Genomic DNA, 18,677 nt, shown 5'->3' on the forward strand with positions numbered 1-18,677 from the left:
AGACACCCCTAAGAACCGGTAAATTTTTAATTTGGTTTGGTTAAAATTTGAATTTTTGGTTGGACCCTCGGTCTAAGTCTCAACTAAACCGGGGTGGAACCAACAAACTAGTTCCGTTCAAATCCGAGAAAAACTGGATCATTTTTATTATATATATATTTTTTTGATAAATTAATAATGCGAGCAGTCAAACCTAACAACTAAACAAAATAGCCCAACCTATAGACCAACATGCCACTATTTCATGTGCTGATTGGGAGTTGGCGCGGTCGCCCCTATTTTCCGGTGGTGGGAAGTACAAGTAAGATTTTGGTAATGATTACCCCTGGTGGTGATCCTATCCGATGCATTTTGTCTCTGGCCATGCGTTCATACCGAGACATCTTTGTTCGTACCACCTACCTGAAAGGAGCTACTCACAAGTCGGTCTTGGAGGTCGATGTCCTGAGTTCGTTCATGCTGCGCACATATGTGTTCACAAATGAGCTGCTCACAGGTCGGTATTGGAAGTCGATATCCTGAGTTCGCTTATGCTCCACGCGTGCTTGTTTTTTTGTAGAATACTTATATTTTGATTTATAATATTACTTAATATTAAATTGAAACATATATTTATTCATTTCATTTTTGTAAGTATATAATCAAGTGAGCGGAGCGAACAATCTAGCCTGAGGGGGCAAGTGGCCCAAAATTATATTTGGTAGGTTTATGGTATGTCCTTATTATCTCTTATCATCTTCTCCGTCAAACATTATTTATTCTCTCTAATATCTCTATCTCATTCTTCTTCACCCACCCAAAGCCGTGGTCTCTCTCTCAGTCCGCAGCTCTGTTCACTCCCACTGCTTTACATTGTACTAATTAAGTGAGCGGAGCGAACGTTATGGCCCGAGGGGGTATGCGGACAAAAAGTCATTTGGTTGATTTATGTCTGTCCTTATTCCTCATATTTTTTCTCTGTCCCTCTCCATCTCCACACCCTCTCAATCTCTCCTTCTCCACTCCTCTCTCTCTCTCCACTCATGCCCCCACTGCATAGTAGTATATTAGTTTATTTAAAATTTTGCTAAATAAATATTAATATGTCTTACCGAGTCGAACCACGGTTAAATCCAATTGGACCATTTCAACAAAAAGATCAGTTCAATTACCAGTTCGGTTTTCAAAACATTGCTCTAGACCAAAAAAACAAAATATTACTGATATATCCGATATATATCGTTTTTTTTGTACACCAATATCGATATATATGATATATATCCACCGAATATTGAATTTTTCCCTATATATATTGGGATTTATGATATAACGATATATATCAACCGATATATACGATATAAATTATTGACTTTGACCAAATATGGTTGATTTTGACCGATATATTGTAAATATTTATAATATATCGACATACAAAACAAAATTTTAGCTGGTCACAAAAAAACTGGATATATATGATATTTCTGATATATTCCATATATATCGGTTTTTGGGTACACCGAATTCGATATTTTGAACCTTGATCCAACCTGACCGGTTTTTGTGTCAAACCAGGTCGTACAGTATTGCTTTCTATGAGTCTTCACGTGAGCAGGTAGGCGTACAGAAATAGTCAACAGATTAACGGTACTTGAAACAAACATCGCACTCTCACTCTCACTCTCACTCTCGTACTTGAAATGGCGGCCCTACTAAATAACGGTGGCTCATCATCAGTGAGATTATTATCCAACAAAAACACTAATCCTCGTATTCGTTCTTCTCCCTCATCACTTCACAGACCCAACTCTCTTTCTCTCACTAGTGAGTATTATTTTTCTCTTCCTTTTTAGTTGAAATAAATATACAAACTGATATTACTATTTGTTTCTTTTTAGGTAGGAAACTCGTAGTTAAAGCAGAAACCGAAACAAACAAAGGTTCATCATCTTTCCTTTATTATACTATTATTATATATTTTATCATTTATTGTTTCGAGGTTGGTTACGTGGCTGTTGTTTTGATGTTATGATGACAGAACCAAATGAGAAAACATTGCCGTCCAAAGTTTCAAGTTTCAAGCAACTACTTGGCATACGAGGGGCAGCCCAAGAAGCGGTGAGGGAAACTTTTTTATACACCTATAAAGTGTTTTTTTGAATATATATTATATTACATTATATGTGTATTCTAAGCTCATATTTACTGCGTGACATTTTTTGTGACTTGCTGCAAATTGAATCCATAGCAATGCTTGTTACCAGTAAAGGGCATTAATTAGAATTTAACTCACAGGAAAAATGGAAGATCCATCTTCAACTCGCTAAGCCCATTACTTGGCCACCTTTAATTTGGGGAGTGGTGTGTGGTGCTGCTGCTTCTGGTAAATTTTATTTCTCATTTGATGTTATCCTCTGCATGCATTTACTCTCACATTCAATTAGCATGTATCTTCCTACTGTTAATGCCATTCTCAATGTTTATCACTGTAATTTATTTGCAGATATTCATATTCCTGTCATTGCTTCAATACTGGTTGCAAAATCTAAATGTCATAATAATGCAGCAGAGACTGTCTTGAGTTGGAACATCTTCAATCTTCATTTTATGCTGGATCTTGCATCCGCATAAAAACTATTTCCCTATCTTTCCACCATTTAATTAAACTCTTGATGTCTTGTAACACTAGAACACATTGACTAGAAAACGCTCGAGAATACTTAGTCCACAACAAGAAATTAAGTAAGAGTTGCCATTAAATAATATCTTATTTTTAACATTCATGAAGTCATGTGCTCTTTGGCCAAAAGATGAATAAGATTGGTCATAGTGCTGCAAGTAAAGACTCCGAAATGGTTATGGTTAACCCTTAGGTATTGTAAGCTATTCTGCGTTCAAGGTATTCAAATGCACGAGTATATACTCAGAAGAAGAGGTAGTAAGCTGTTACTAATCCTTCACTGAGAGCAAATAGTTTCATATTCACAATTCTTATTTATTTAGGAAATCTATTCAAGCATATAGGGTTCTCTTATGACATTTATAACTGATTCTTTTACGGACCTAACTTAGAGTCGTCACTTTTTTATTTTTAAAACTTTATGTGTTTTTCTTTATTGAATTTAAAGTATTATTCCTTTTATTTAGAATCTTAAGCTTCCAATCAGTACTCACAAATCTTTTACTTTTGCCAAAAAAAAAGAATGGAAAAAAGAAAGAAAGAAAGAAAAGTATACTAATAGTGGATGTTAATGTATGAGAATAGCAGAGAAGACAGTCAAGAGTGGATAGTGGTAAGGCTGGAAGGTTCCAGTTAATAAGTTAGCACTTTTGTTCTTCAACCTTGGTTTATCCCCAGACATTGACCAGTACTGTAACACTGATATTTGATTGATATGAGTAAGACACAGCCATTAGAAATGAGTATGAAGGTAAGAAATGAGATCGACCTACAGAATACACAATCTGAAGACGCATGTCTTGATCAGGATATACATCTAGAAGTTCTGAATGATCAAATAACAGATTTCTTTTGGACTCCTATATATGGTATAATTGTATAATGGGTAACTGGTAATAACAAGAAAACTACCGTGTCAACGAAATGCGATTTGAAATCTTATAAAGATTTGTAAAGATTCACTCTGAGGTTAGTTGACTACTACGTTTGGCATTCAGTGTACATGATATGATTATGTCCACCTCATATTGGATAAAGGACAAGGAGTTGAGATGATTGTATGTGCTGCAATATTTCATCGCTCATAGTGATCGAAGAAGTCTTATGGTTTAAATTTTGTTACTATTGGAGTAGCTTATATTTTACAGTTTAATCAGCACTCACAATATTCTAGGTAAAAGCAGGGCAAAACACTTACCAATCACTTGATATGCAATTTGTAGACAAGAGATACGTAAGATTGATGAGCAGTTCTTTGAGTACTATCTAGGTTTGAAGCAATTTCTAGAAACGGAATTATATGTGGATGTGTTTATCTAATTATGCAGTAAATTATAGTACTATACACACACTGACAATTTGTTTAACAAGTAATCTTAAGTATATGTTTGTGTGTAGCCTTCTCTATACATTTTTCAATATTGCAGGAAATTTCCATTGGAATTTTGAAGATGTTGCTAAATCAATCGTTTGCATGACGATGTCTGGCCCATTTCTCACTGGCTATACACAGGTATCCTTTTACTTATAGCAAATTTCTGCTTGCTTTTCTTTGATTCACTCAAAAGCTACTGTCTTCACTATGTTATACTTTTCTGTTTACATTCCTAGACACTCAATGATTGGTATGACCGAGAGATTGATGCAATTAATGAACCTTACCGTCCCATTCCCTCTGGATCAATATCGGAGTATGAGGTATGTGTTTCAAATGATTGAGTACCTATTAAAGTATTAAGTCTTAACTGTTAAACGATGCTTTCCTACTCATTTTGTCTCACTACAGAGAGATTTTGCTCTATTTTCGGTTATTTTCATCAATCTGCTCCATATGTTGTATAGAGATACTTATATGTCAAGTTGTGTGCAGTATATCATGCATGATACTATAAGTGTGCACTATTATATGTTTGCACTTGTACTAAACATATCTTTAACATTGAAATTGAAGTACGCAATTATACTATCCGTGGAATGTCTCTACTTTTCATCAATTGGTTTTAAGTTAGATGCTCATAATGTTTAAGATAGTCAAAGGGTCATATGAAGTTAAATTCATTTGATTACTTTCTAAAGTAATAGATAAGCTAATCATGATAGTATAAGTTGGTGTATGTAATTAGAAAAATCATGTAGAAGTATCTCTTATCATTGCATACTACAGGTATTTAATGTCCATCTTATTCAAGATTCAATTTATTCACAATTTTTTTTTTTTTCATCTATCAGTAGAAGCTATAAAAAGTTGTAGGAACAAATGTGGTTGTATATTTTAAATCCTTAGAAATTTGAACTTGTCTTGGTTCTAGTTGCATTAGAGAGATTTAGCTTAAGTAATAAAGTTTCATAACGTCCATTGCAACCAAAAAAGGGCTTGCAGATTATGTGTTTCTTGTATGTTATGGAAAGTTCTTTTCACTGTAAATCCTGGCAAAAGATAATTTGTTGGCGTGCGACCGTGCATCATGTTTTTGAAGCTTTGTTATTGTATTGTACTGTATTATATTATAGGCTACCAAAAACTATGATGCACAAACATGTGTGAGCGTTTTGGAAAGTACAGATGCAGCAATTACCTTCTTCCATGCCTTATCGTCAGGCTGTTTTCATGCCAGGCCTCTTTTGTCCACTTTTCCACTTTTGTTTATTTTTACATACATGATTATGAGGACAATTTAAAAAGTTGAACATTATGGATCTTATTGTTTTACATATATGGAAAAGTGACAATAATTTAGAACTATTGAGCTATCATATGAGCACCTAAAATCTCATATAAGCTATCATTTTCAGGTTATTTCTCAGATATGCGTGCTGCTTTTAGGAGGAATTGGCTTGGCTGGTTTCTTAGATATATGGGTAAGTGTTCTCATTGGTTGTTTTTTCTCATATTATATATTTATTAGTTCCTCAATCCGTCTCATTTAGGCAGGGCATACAGTTCCTGTGATATTATATCTTGCTTTGGGTGGATCTTTTGTATCGTACTTGTATTCTGCTCCACCAATGAAGGTAAAGGCACTTACTTCTCTCTATTCCCTCAAGACAGAAAAGATTGTCAATTTTTTGTTCTTGATAGTTGCAAGATAAGTGTCTTGGTTTGTAAAGATTTGTGATCTATGTTTCAGCTCAAGCAGAATGGATGGACTGGAAATTTTGCACTAGGAGCAAGCTACATTTGTTTGCCATGGTGTGATATCTTTTCTTGTAGTGTCTAGAAACATATCAATTGAAGAAAAGTTGAAGTTCATTTTGACAGTTTTTCTGATAACCTGCAGAGTGGAGGGCCTTTGCCCCGTTTATTATTATTATTATCGTTTTTTGTGGCAATATACCAAAATATGTACAAAAATACAAGAAGTATTTGAGCATGGTTACAAAAGGATCCACCCTCTCTTGTTTCTGTCATGTGGACATTTGATGTTCCGGTTACTTTTTACATTGGCTGTTTTTGTTTTTCATTCTTTTACTTAATGTATATAGGATACCTCATCCTTAAATTTAAGGGGATGATGTAAACCGATGGATGCTTGTGGCGGTAATGGTGGACAGTCTGATTTTTCAATATATATATATATGTATATTTTTTTTGGGGTTACTGTTTGGTGGTCTCAACTTCATGGTGGAGCAATGGGCTCTACCAGTGTTTCCTTTTGGGGTTACTGGATTTTTTGTTGTTCTTGTGTCCTTAGTTTTGTAGGTGGGTTTTGTGTCTGGAGTTCTTAAAGGTGGTGTCTGGCTATGGTCCTAGGGGTTAGCTTCTGGCTAATTCCCAATGTATTGATGCAACTTATTCAAGTTTATATCAACTAAGTATATTTAGGGATTGAAAAAAACTAAAAAGGAAAATGCCGAATACCAAAAATCTGTGAGGCATACAACCAATCTCTGACTGCCAACTTCACTCAGCAGCAACTACCGCGTGCTCCTATTCCTGCCTTAATTGTTGATGGTGTAAACTGAGAATTTAGTTTACTTGTAAACTATGCCTTCTGAGCCTCCACAAAGATATTTCAAACTTTCAGCTAAAATAATCCTAAATATAGATTCTCATATTCTTAATTTTGTTCTTTTACCAAAATTTCTGATAGATTTGTTAGCTTTTAATTATGTGACTTGATTGAACTGTTCCACCCATCTTTTTGGTAGGAGAGGTACTCAGCAACTGCTTAGTCAAATACACCTGCATGTTGGTTGTCTGAATCCCACATCTTTTATCCTAGTTGCACTAAATTTTGAAAACATTTTTGTTCTTGTAGATGTGAAAAATATTACTAGACAACCTTATATTTTCCAAAAACTCGTTTATCTGACAGGTGGGCTGGTCAAGCTTTATTTGGGACTCTTACGCCAGACATGATTATCCTCACACTCTTGTATAGCGTAGCCGGGGTATGCTCTCCCAGAAATATCTTAAACAGATATGATCTGATAGCTTGTATGACCCAACCGAACCTTTGATGTGATTTCACTATTGGGCATTTCAGCTGGGTATTGGCATAATCAATGATTTTAAGAGTATCGAAGGAGACACAGAATTAGGATTGCAGGTACTTTCTTTTATAATCTATCTGCACTTGTTTTTATAAATGCAGCATTATGTATATTCTTGACGGCATTCAGTTTCTATGGTTATGCTGTGTAAAACAGTCACTTCCTGTAATTTTTGGCATTGATACTGCTAAATGGATTTGCATCGGTGCCATTGACATAACACAGATAGCTATTTCCGGTAAGTCTTATGTATTCATGTAGATATTTAGTTTTAATGATTTATCACTTTCTTTTGTCTTGTCACTTTTCTTGTGGTATTAAATAACCATCACGTGGTCATTATGAATTTCATTGAAATATGGAACTAGAAATATAGAGGTATAATTGGGTAATTCATCTCCCATGACCATCAAGTGAAGAAGCATCAGGCATAATCCAGAAAGTACCTGACACATATGAGGATATCTTGGTTTAAAAGTTAAAACTTAGAACCAGCTAATTAGATCAGTTGATGTCCTGTACTCTATTGGGAGTTACAAAGTGAACAATGGTTCGTGAAAATGAACCATGAATGAAACAGCTGGTATCATTAGATTTGGTTGGTTTTTACTTGAGTGGAATTCCATAAAAATCATCTCTTACGTGCTGAATTGCTGAGTGCGGTGATTCATAAGCTACTGATTATGTTGAATCCTTCTTTGTAGTCTAAGCTGAAATAGCTGGACTTTACATTTGATATCACCAGTGTTGATATATAGCCCCGTATCAGAATTTAAAGCCTTGCATCGTAAATTCGTAATGCATAGGATCTTGGGGCCGCTCCACTCATTGCCAATTTGTTTCAGTTAGATGCTCCAATATACAGATGTGTTGGAGCAGGCTATTATCTGGCCCAATGGCCCACATACTCCACATCATCCAATAATATTGAGCCACGTTTTAGGCTCAACTTACACACCCACGTGAGGTGATGTGTTGAGATATATAGTCCCATATTGGGAATTCAAAGCCTTGCATTATAATGCATACAAATGTCTTTTCTTCTTGCAGGGTATAATGGTATATGTCTCCTATTGTTCCTGTGCAATGTGTTTCCTATTGTTCCTGTCTGCGTGTGTGATTTATTTATTTTCTTTCAAAGTTATTTATTTATTTATTTTTTATCAATAAAAGTTAATATATCAATGCAATCAACACTTGAGTAATTAGCCAGTAACTAATAATCTCAAGACCAAAAGAAACCCTGTCACCCCTAATACAATCTGCAACCCCAACAAATCAATGAAAACAGAAGAAAAACAAAAATACTAACAAACATAAACCAATAAATGCTAATAAGGCGTCCTAGTAATTAGACGCCCACTATAGTAGAACCCTGCAGTTGCATCCACCAGCCACCTCACTGTTCTCAACCCTCGCCTCTCCACCTCCTCCTCAAAGGCTTCTTCCTAAGTTTATCTATTAAACATTCTTTCTGATTAGGTCATCGACAATTCTTATAGGTTGTATACGTGTGTGTATAAAATAATCATGTATGGATCTTCCTTCTAAACTCTTAACTTGATTCACGATATAGTATATAGGAACCTACGTACCATTCGAGTTTCAAAAAGTTTCTTAAGATTATAGTTTTAGGCTTTTAGCAATTAAAGCGCTAAAAATTTCAAATCCTGTTAATGATTTTTTCGATGGAGATTTCTTCTTAGTCATACCAATGTACTTGATGTATCTGCTCTGCTTTTGTTGTACACTACAATCTGCTGCCCTTGCCAATGGTATTTTGCTTATCATCATATTTAACATCAATTTTGTGTTGGTAACCATTGCAGGTTATCTCTTAGGTGCTGCTAAACCATTTCATGCCTTGGCCCTTCTTGGTTTAATGATCCCACAAGGGGTTTTCCAGGTAAGGTGCATTCTTGGAAATTCAACAGCTGTTACTCGAGATTCAATTAGAATGTGTGATGCTTGCTGCATCACCCGCAATCATATCATTATCATCCTTCTTGTCTCCTAAATTCCATGCTTTGTTATTTTACTCCTTAATGTTTAAAAATAGTTTTCAATCAGGACTTATCTAACTTGCACCGTTGTACGTGCTTCATTATCTCCTTCCTTAAAAACAAATTCATTAGATACACTATCCAGTTTCCTGATCAATACATTCAATTTTTTTGTTTATAAATCTAAGTCAAAGAATCATTTGTAGAATCTCTAGAATATTCAGCCCAGACGAGAGATGAACTCGAGTTCCCTATGGTGTTTGTTTCTTTCACAGTAACGCAGCATATATTCTTTAACATTTTACAACGAATTCAAATTTAACACTAAAATGCTATGCATATGTTTTACTAAGTTTTACTAAAATGTTTTGAGTAAAATGCTATGCGTATGTTTCATGTTTTATACAGTTATAGTAAAATGCATACAATTTACTACCACATGCATATGCAGATGTTATTACTAAAATGATTTTGCATTTGCATCTACAGGTTCAGTACTTATTAAAGGATCCTGTCAAATACGATGTCAAATACCAGGCAAGTGCTCACTCAGTTAGTCTAATAACCGTGGAGATCCTCTACCCACAATTTCTTACTACGAATTCAAGAATGCCTCTGGTTTTCCTCCCCACTCAAACATTTTAGTTACTTGTAAGAAGGAATGCCACAATTAATGTAGTTTACAAGCACAGAGGTAAAGTTTATACTCTCATTTGTATGATAATCACCGAGACTAAGGTTCACTATAATGTGTTAGCGTGATACACCTGTATATAAACTACAATTTGTGTAAACTGAAGTTTTGATTTTGTTTCACAGGCCTGCGCCCAGCCTTTCTTTGTGCTGGGTCTTTTGGTGACTGCTTTAGCAATGAGCTGTTGATCTTTGGCATGTGGATACGATCCAGAAGACTATAAAGATCTGGTGAAAAATTGACCATGGTTTGTACCGCTCCACATTGGTCAATGCAGTACATTTGCGTTTGCAGAGGGAAGATGTGGTGGATTCAATAGGGGAAACAACAAAAGAATGGTGGTTATAATGATTGCCCAGTTGTTAGGACCAGATGGTCGGAACTTGCTACACTGAGTAACAGTCTAGCCTTCCAAAATTTCTACGTTCTTGTGCATTCTTTTAAGCTATGCTGGAAAAGATTGTAAGCTGGTCTTCTCAAGTCTTATTTCGTGGTAAACAACATTATTCTGTCCTTGGTCTAACCAGAAAGTGGTATTCGGTTGCATATGCTACTAAGTATTTACTAATTGCTAAGACTGCATTCACATTTATACCAAAGAAGAGAAAATATACAGTGAAGACTAAATGTATAGCATTCCTCTACAATTATTAATTTCATTTTTGCTCAATCACCATTATCGTCAATATCTGCTTACAGATATCCACTGGTGTGATTGTTTTGTTCATTGTGGAGCATAATATAGTTTTATGTTCTATGTTGCTTTTGCACATGTTCTTGTGGTTCTCTGCTCGAGATATCAATAATAGAATGGGAGCTTACGTTGATCATAATAAAGATCTCTTCAAAAAGTGGCCAGAAAGTATGTTCCGAAGACTGAAGCTCTGTTAAACGCTTTCAGTTGTAATCCTCAGTTTGTCATATGTAGGCACCCAATTTACGTTGATACAAGCCGCATTCAGATATCTTCTTTTAAATCAAGTTTTGTGAGGGGACATCTGATTATGATTGGTCAATGTTGACACTAGTAGTGACCCAGTCATTCCCAGATTCTGACAGTGTTAGTACTTAGTAGGAAGTTTTGCTACTTCCGTTAGATGGCTCGCACTGTCTGACGACATAGTAGTAAAATACTAGATGGAGAGCTAACTTTGCGAAGGATGAACCAATAATGTTTACTAGATCGCTTTGGATGTGTCGTGATAATAATAATCTTCCTTATGGTTCTTTTGTTCCATAAATAGGTCGTACGCCAATGCACATTAGTTTTAGTTTTTTTTTTACTTTTGTACCATTTTATATGTAGAGATCGATATATTTCACTCTTTTTCGGCTCTGTACAGGCACAGTAGAATGTAGATGATCCAATTATATCCTGATGGACTATATAAGCTCCCATATTGAAATTGCACTGGTAACCTTGACAGACCACAAGGAAGCCACAAATATTTCAACGACGTAGGTGGTTTGTCATTTGGGAGGTAATTATGCATACTGCATTACTGCATACCACCTTGACATATATAGCAGTTTAGCAGACATCTGATTGGCACTTGGTGACTGAAATGCTCTCAGCTCGGTTTGGGAGTAGCCAATTTAGTGGTGCGGCCATTTCCCTGGTTCCTTACTATAAAAAGGGAGGACATGAAAGAGTAATTCACATGAAAAAAATGTAAGGAGAACGGTAGAAGATTGAATTTATCTATCACATTAGTTTTCTGTACATGCTCAAACATTTTGAAAAAGTTGTCCCCCAACATTTGTCCCTCGAAATGTTAAGAACATGATCAAAATCCAGTTTCTCATTGTAATTCCCCAGTAGCCTGGAACTCTGGATGATAAGCTACTGCCTCGAATGCAGTTTTATAGTAAGCGCATATGAGACTCGCATTGATGGACTACAGAAGATTCGAGACCCAGCTTAGTGTGATCGAGTCCCACCTTTAACCATTTTGATGCATGCTTAATTAATTGAAGTAAATGTCCATCTCCTTATGCAAGGATCTTTTATATACGGTAATATTTGACCCCCTAAAATGATTTTCACGCACTCATCGGGTGATTCAGGAAGTTGGTCCTTGAAGTTTCCGACACTCTTAAGATAATCGTTACTACTTACCCATGTTTTAAAACGCGAAAGCGCGGGGCGAGGCGTTTGACCAGAAGGACATTTGCTTGATTCTAAAAGTTTCCTATTATGTAAGTATATAATGTTCTAATTGTACAAAAGCAAATTTGAACGGACAAAAACCAATAAAATGAAGTACACTATGTGATACTTAGTTAAATACAACAAGTTATAGTAAACTTTGTGATACATCATTATATACAGCAATTTATGCATTTATTCATAAACTTGGGATTTATTTAGAGTTTCGTATGATTAAGAGTTAACAATTATACTCCATTTTGCAAGACAAGAGGGAATACATAGATTGATTAAAGAAGGTTAAAAATACTTGCAACAAATGTTAAGGATGAGTTTGTTTGGTACATCAACACTATTTAAAGTGTATGTCTACTTACACAAAAAATCACAAAAATAAAAAATAAAATCGTAATAAAAAAATCACTATTTACGCCTCACTACCATACGCTTCAAGAACCCTCACACACTGAAGCGTGTGCATAAACGCCTTACTCAAGGGCGTTTTAGGTACGCCTCCTCCCCTCCTCTCCTCGAGGCGCACCTCGAACTCGTTCTTGCTAGTATAATTGTGGTCAGTGCGGTCTCCCTTCCCCGCACACCCTTACTTTCATCCTTGTTCACTCGAATGTGATCTCCATCAGTTCTCTAAGAGAAATCTCATTATCCTGAACACTGGTTCGGTATTTCAACTAATAACCCTTGTAATTCGCAAGAGTAGTGAAGAGTGTATGCAATATTGCAATGGGAATGTTTGGTATACCAGCAGCCTAGAACACGTCTAGCTGGCATGTCGGTGCAGTGCAAGATCCAAATACTCTTGCGGTCTTGCTCTTCTTTAATTTGAAGCCACAATACATGCATGAAAAGCAAACTATATATATGGACGCAACTTGCTAAGAAAATTATTTATTCATTGAGACCCAAATGTTACAAAGGACTAAAACATCAAGGTGACAAGGACCCTCGCATACATGACACACCCTACATACCAATACCAGGAAGGAACAAAACAAAGTCAGACAACAACAGCCAACCAACCGACACACACACACCTTAAACGCTCATACTAGAAGAACGTAAACAGCCCTTCTAACTCTTAGTCCGAAACTTGGATTCGTCAATTTCAATCCCTTCTTCTTCAGCACGTTCACCACCGGACTTGTCATTGGTGCTAAGCCCACCTTTTTTTCCCATCTCCTGGTACCCTTCATGTCCAATCTGTTCTTTCCTCGTCTGTCCTCCCCGGCTACGTCCTTCATTTTCATGAAAAATGTAGACAATAAGAACATTATGAACTAAAACAATAATAAATAAATTTCCTTAATGAAGCATGCTAACAGAAGATGAGAAGAAGTAACAGAAAGTCAAAAACAAACCTTCAGCAAGATGTTGTTGAGCTTCAAGGCTTTTGCCACCAGTTCCACCAGGAACTACAGTCTCTCCTTGCCTTGCCCTTTGATCAAGTTCCTCCTTGCTTTCTCCTGATGCCATTTCTTCGATTCAAGTCCACTCAAAAAGGTTTACAACAAAACAGTATATATCTATAAATACCACTCCTATGAACTACGCCCGGACCTGATTCTACTCGAGCCCAAAATTCCCCGAGCAAGATATCGTGAGGCGTAGCGGTTAAAGCCAAAAGCGAACTTCGGTCTCACCCATTTATTCATATCACCCCGTGAGACTAAGCTTGTAGGAATAACACACCACACCTTTACATTGGGCGCCGTGGTCTCGACATTTGAGAAGCCAAACCACCTTTACACTAATCATTAGCAAAAACCAAACCGAAAGATTCTCAAGCCCACGAGCATGGCAAGCCTCGGCTCAATTCAACTCTTTGGCGGCCAAATAGGAACCATGAACGAACAAATTGCACAAACTTCGGGCAAAACGTCACCTTACGGGCACAAGTATATACACAAAGCCCACTAGCTGGCACCGCCCGACGACGACGTTATCAACGTCGACCAACAAATCACCGAAGCTAAATCAAAGGCTCCGACAAGAATGCGGTCAAGAAAGATTCCACTCAAATAGTGCGAAAAATGCCGAAAACCTATCGCTCCGCCTCTCCATTCACCGGGTCCTTCACAAGGTCTCGCCTCGACTTCGTCCCACCACGCGTTTTCAGATGACGGTCGTATTGCCTGCCGGGCGAAGATATAGCACGATATGCTCAAAGCCTTCATTTACAAATACGCCACCACCATCTCCGGTCACCAGACTCTTTCCAGCCCGACCCTAAAGGATCGCCCACTCGACCGGTTTTCTCCCTCGAGCCCGACTCATGACGAAGCTTCGACAAATTCACCGACACTGTTTCGCGAACCAAGATCGCGATGCCGCAACAGACGCAGAAGGGGTGATCTCAATTCACTCTTCCAGCTTCACTGCGGGCGGAGGAAACCTACGACTCCTTCTTAAGCCGGTTCAAACGAGCTCTTTGGACATGGAAAGCGGCCTCGCGAATCATTTGCACGATGGCTTTCACAAAACCCGCTCCTCAACACCGGCCTCACTAGGTCGCTCTTAAAGACCAACCCGACACGGCCGTCGTATCTTGATGCTGAGTGGATAAATACATCAAGCCGCAAGAGGCTTTGTTAAAGCGTAAAGGAAAAGGCTAAAGCGACGGAAGAGGAAGAAGTTTACGAAGTCGCGATCATCATCTAGGAAACGACCACCGACAACAAGGGCAACCCTCCGGATCCAAACCAAGAAATGATCGGAATTCGCCAGTTTCACCGGATCTCCTAGTCACATACTAGAAAGATCAAGCGTCGATTCTACCGCCAGATACGATGGCCAGACGCCGCCCATCAGCCCAATTCTTTTTCTTTCATCGGCGCAAATTGCCATGAGACCGACGTCTGCTGGGGGCTCAAGCATTACTTGCAAGACCTGGTCGAAGCTGGGCACATCAAACAGTACACTAACATCCCTGACGGCGACCTGCGCCACAAACTCATGGCCCGCAAGATTCGAAGCAGGTCCCCACCAAGAAGGAGCGCTCCGAGGTCTCACGGTCCGCCCACTCACACCGGCCGACGCCCCTGCAACGCCTATCCAGATCGCCGTCAGCCGTCAAGACGTCGCGAGCACGACAGAACCATCCACATGATCACTCTCCAAGACGATTCCGTCTCAAGTTCACGGGAAAAGCGGGCGCGTCGGAGCCCTTCATGAAGTATACAATTTCTCTTCACAAGCCGCAGCATGCCGCCAGCCTCGTTCAGTTAAGAACGGAGATATCACCTTCTCCGAGGTCGACCTCAACAAGGTCTGCCTCCCGCATAACGATGCACTCGTGGTCCACGTCAAAATCAGTGACTGGACCGTCAAGCGAGTTTTGATCGACCCTGGTAGCTCGTGCGATATTTTGTTCTATCACACGATCCAGGAGATGAACTTACCAAAGTCGGTCTTCATAGACCCCATTGCACCCTCTTTCGATTCAACGGCTCGAGCCGAATTCAATAGGAGACATCATCCTCCCAGTCTCGGTGGGATCCCGAAGACAAAGTCAGCTTCAACACCAAGTCGCCCTAGATACCCATTCGTCCTACAACGCCATTCTAGGGCGGCGTTGGATACATCGATCATCCATCCATCCAGATCGGGTCATCCGCTTTCCGCCGGCCCGAGAATGATGGAACTTCAAGCAACCCAGTTCGAAGCCCATCATTGTAACCAAATCATTACCGCAACCAAGAGCGAACCTCCCATCTCCGTCAAGAACGAACCTACCAACTACACTATGGCCAAGGATTTAGTGGGTGAGGGAGAGCTTGGCCTTGAACAAAAAACATGCGGGGAGCTCCAAAGAAGAGTTTTCAACCACCGCCTCGATCTCAACCACTACCAAAGCACTTGGCATATCGACGGTTCAAATCCTGTGATCGCCCCATTCAAAGATCACGAACAAGCCGCGACCTGCGTGCTACCACCACCTCACCTCCCCCTCCAACCAGCCGAGAATGTCGGGGAACTACCCAGTTCACATTTGTCACGCCAACAAAGCCACCGCCGACCACGTTGTCGTGAACCACGCCGGGCGTCCCAGTTCCTCGACTCATGGGCTTCCCGACCAACACACCAAGACAGCACGCGCGAGCGGCATCGCCGGCGCCCGAACGCCGTGAGCCAAGCGCCGACTCAAGACAAGCAGCAAGTGAACCTCGGAACCGAAGACGACCCTAAACTCGTCTATGTGGGAGCCAACCTAGACCCCACACTTAAGGCTCAACTTGTAAACTTTCTGTCCATGAATAAAGATGTGTTCGCTATGGTCGATTGATGTGCGGTATAGACCTAGTGTCGCATGCCACCGGTTAAACGTCAACCCTGGTGCCAAACCAGTTCGACAACGTCCTAGACGATTGTCACTACGCTTTCAAAAAGCAATCAACGACGAGGTAGATAAGCTCAAAAAAGTCGGTTTCATCCGCAAGGTCGACTACCTGAATGGATCGCCAACATAGTGGCAAATCGAAAAAGAATGGCACCGTCCGTTTGTGGCCGACTTCACCAACGCCAATCAAGAAACTCCAAAAGACGCCTTCCCCTACCAAGAATCGAATCCGGCTAGTCGACCCGGACTTGTGGGCACGAGCTGCTATCATTCATGGACGCCAGATAATGCGGTACAATCGATACCACTAGCTGAAGAAGATCGAGAAGACATCATTCATCACCGAACAAGGAACTTACTTTAAGCATAACGCATCTCCCATTCGGACTAAAGAACGCGGGAGCGACCTATCAGCGGCTAGTAACTAACATGTTCCAGGACATGTTAGGGGATACCATGGAGGTCTACATTGACGACATGGTTGTCAAAAGCAAAAAAGCAGCCGACCACCTCACCCACCTCGAGCAAGCGTTCTCCAGACTACGACGAACCGGAATGAAACTGAACCCAGAGAAGTGTCTTTTTGGTGCGTCCTCCGGAAAATTTCTCGGATATCAGGTCTCGCAACGAGGTATAGAAGCAAATCCAGACCAAATTCGGGCGTTCATCGACATGCCCGACCCTCAAACAAAGAAACAGATACAAAAGTTGTCAGGTATGGTCGCTGCACTCAACCGATTCATATCCGTAAAGCATCGCATAAGTTACGAGACCATTCTTACAAATACTCAAAAAGGCGAGCAATTCTCATGGAACGATCAATGCCACCAAGCATTCGCCACCCTCAAAGAGTACCTCACAACACCTCCCGCCCCATAAAACCAACCGACGGAGAAACTCGGGCTCTATCGGGCGGTATCCGATTTCGCCATCGGTTCGGTCCCTCGCTCAAGGCGAACACAATTCGAAAGGCCGATCTACTTCACAAACAAGACACTCACTCCAAATGAAGAACTACTCTTTATATAGAAAGAGCGGTCCTTGCTTTGTTATAATTCGAAGAAAAATTCAGACAGTATTTCGGTCATCCAATCAAAGTCTTTGGCGATCTCCCTTTGAAGAGGATTCTTCACAAAGACAACAAGACTACCAGATGGCAATATGGGCGTAAGAGCCGGCGAACACCATATGGACTTCGGCCCCAAGCATATCACGGCGGAAGAAGTCGGTCGTCGCGAGACTTCCTAGCAGATTTCCCAGTTGGACGAACCCTAATTGGGGTCGAAATGGTCGCGCGCACCAAGAAAGGGAGCACGCAAAAACCGTCCCTCACGCCGATGGTTCCAAAGAACCCCTCGAGGCGATGGTATGGGAATCGCCCTAGTCTCCCCGAGGAGCCATATAGAGAAGGCGTTCGGATAGACTTCGCGAACAAACAACGGCAGCGGTAATGGCACTAATAATGGGAATCTTGTAGCGGCGATCCAAATTGGGAGTAAAGGAGATCCAAATCTTTAGTGACTTGAATCGTGGTCGCTCGCCAGTTGCAAAAAAAGAGTACACTACCGGCGTAACCTCTCTCTAAATACCTTCAGGTTGTTAACAATTTGCTTCCGTCATTTTAGCGAAGCGTCGATACACCATTTTTTTATGTGGCGAACCGCCACGCCAGATAGCTTCGCATATCTAGCTACCCGCATTAATCAACTGCGGTCCCTCGACAACCGATTATCGGTAGTCGGCCGACCCGCTTACCAAAGCGGACCAAGTCTTGACAATTAGCGACTGAGGTCCCACTCTCGAAGATCGAGACGAGCCACCATGGATGCGACCTATTATACGGTACATATCCAAAGACGCACACTCCCGGAGGAGCACCAAGGCCAAGAAGGTTCCACACCAAACGAAGCTATTGTTTGGTGAACGACAAGTTATTCCGCAAATCCAGCGGACCTCATCCGAGATGTATCACCCGAGCAAGGCCGCCTAATTTTACCTGAAATTCACGAAGGAGAATGCGGCAACCATGCTGGGTGGCCTAGCCCACCCAAAGCGATCTCCCCAAGGGTACCGGCCTCGTGATGCGATCCATGCTAAAGCGTATGTCCTCAAATGTATCAAATGCCAAACATTTGGTCACAACATCATGCAACCGGCTAACCGATTAACATTAACATTGAACCTCCTTGGCGTTCCACATGTGGGGCATGGACATTATGGGACCATTCATCCCTCGAGAAAGAGCGGCTTCCGCTTTGTCCTACCGCCACGCATCTACTTCACTAAAGTGGGTTGAAGCGATTCGAAGCGCCGTCAAAAGAATCACA

At 40.0% G+C, this 18,677-nt stretch overlaps 2 protein-coding genes across 6 annotated transcripts; one reads left to right on the forward strand and one right to left on the reverse strand.

The window, feature by feature from the left end:
• The first annotated feature begins 1,549 nt into the window (after positions 1–1,549).
• LOC147489761 (chlorophyll synthase, chloroplastic-like) lies at positions 1,550–10,520 on the forward strand. Of its 5 annotated transcripts, none has more exons than XM_086572361.1 (15): positions 1,550–1,800; positions 1,875–1,916; positions 2,015–2,094; positions 2,272–2,359; positions 4,084–4,169; positions 4,268–4,354; positions 5,450–5,515; positions 5,585–5,668; positions 5,785–5,846; positions 6,973–7,048; positions 7,144–7,206; positions 7,280–7,388; positions 8,980–9,056; positions 9,643–9,690; positions 9,973–10,520. In XM_086572361.1, the coding sequence occupies exons 1-15, from the start codon at positions 1,677–1,679 to the stop codon at positions 10,033–10,035; spliced, it is 1,155 nt and encodes a 384-aa protein (XP_086428487.1). In that variant the 5' UTR covers positions 1,550–1,676; the 3' UTR covers positions 10,036–10,520. The 5 variants fall into 5 exon arrangements, with proteins under 5 accessions (XP_086428487.1, XP_086428488.1, XP_086428484.1 ...); XM_086572362.1 differs by having other exon boundaries at positions 1,577–1,800; positions 7,307–7,388; XM_086572358.1 differs by having other exon boundaries at positions 1,588–1,800; positions 9,643–9,847; positions 9,973–10,111.
• A 2,366-nt stretch (positions 10,521–12,886) lies between these two features.
• Positions 12,887–13,538, reverse strand: LOC147489762 (protein EMB-1-like). Its single transcript, XM_086571576.1, has 2 exons — positions 13,373–13,538; positions 12,887–13,249 (listed from the first exon to the last, which is right to left on the reverse strand). The coding sequence occupies exons 1-2, from the start codon at positions 13,485–13,487 to the stop codon at positions 13,086–13,088; spliced, it is 279 nt and encodes a 92-aa protein (XP_086427702.1). The 5' UTR covers positions 13,488–13,538; the 3' UTR covers positions 12,887–13,085.
• Positions 13,539–18,677: the final 5,139 nt, after the last annotated feature.

This window comes from Coptis chinensis, chromosome 7, assembly GCF_015680905.1.
Source record: "Coptis chinensis isolate HL-2020 chromosome 7, ASM1568090v1, whole genome shotgun sequence".
Lineage (NCBI taxonomy): Eukaryota > Viridiplantae > Streptophyta > Magnoliopsida > Ranunculales > Ranunculaceae > Coptis > Coptis chinensis.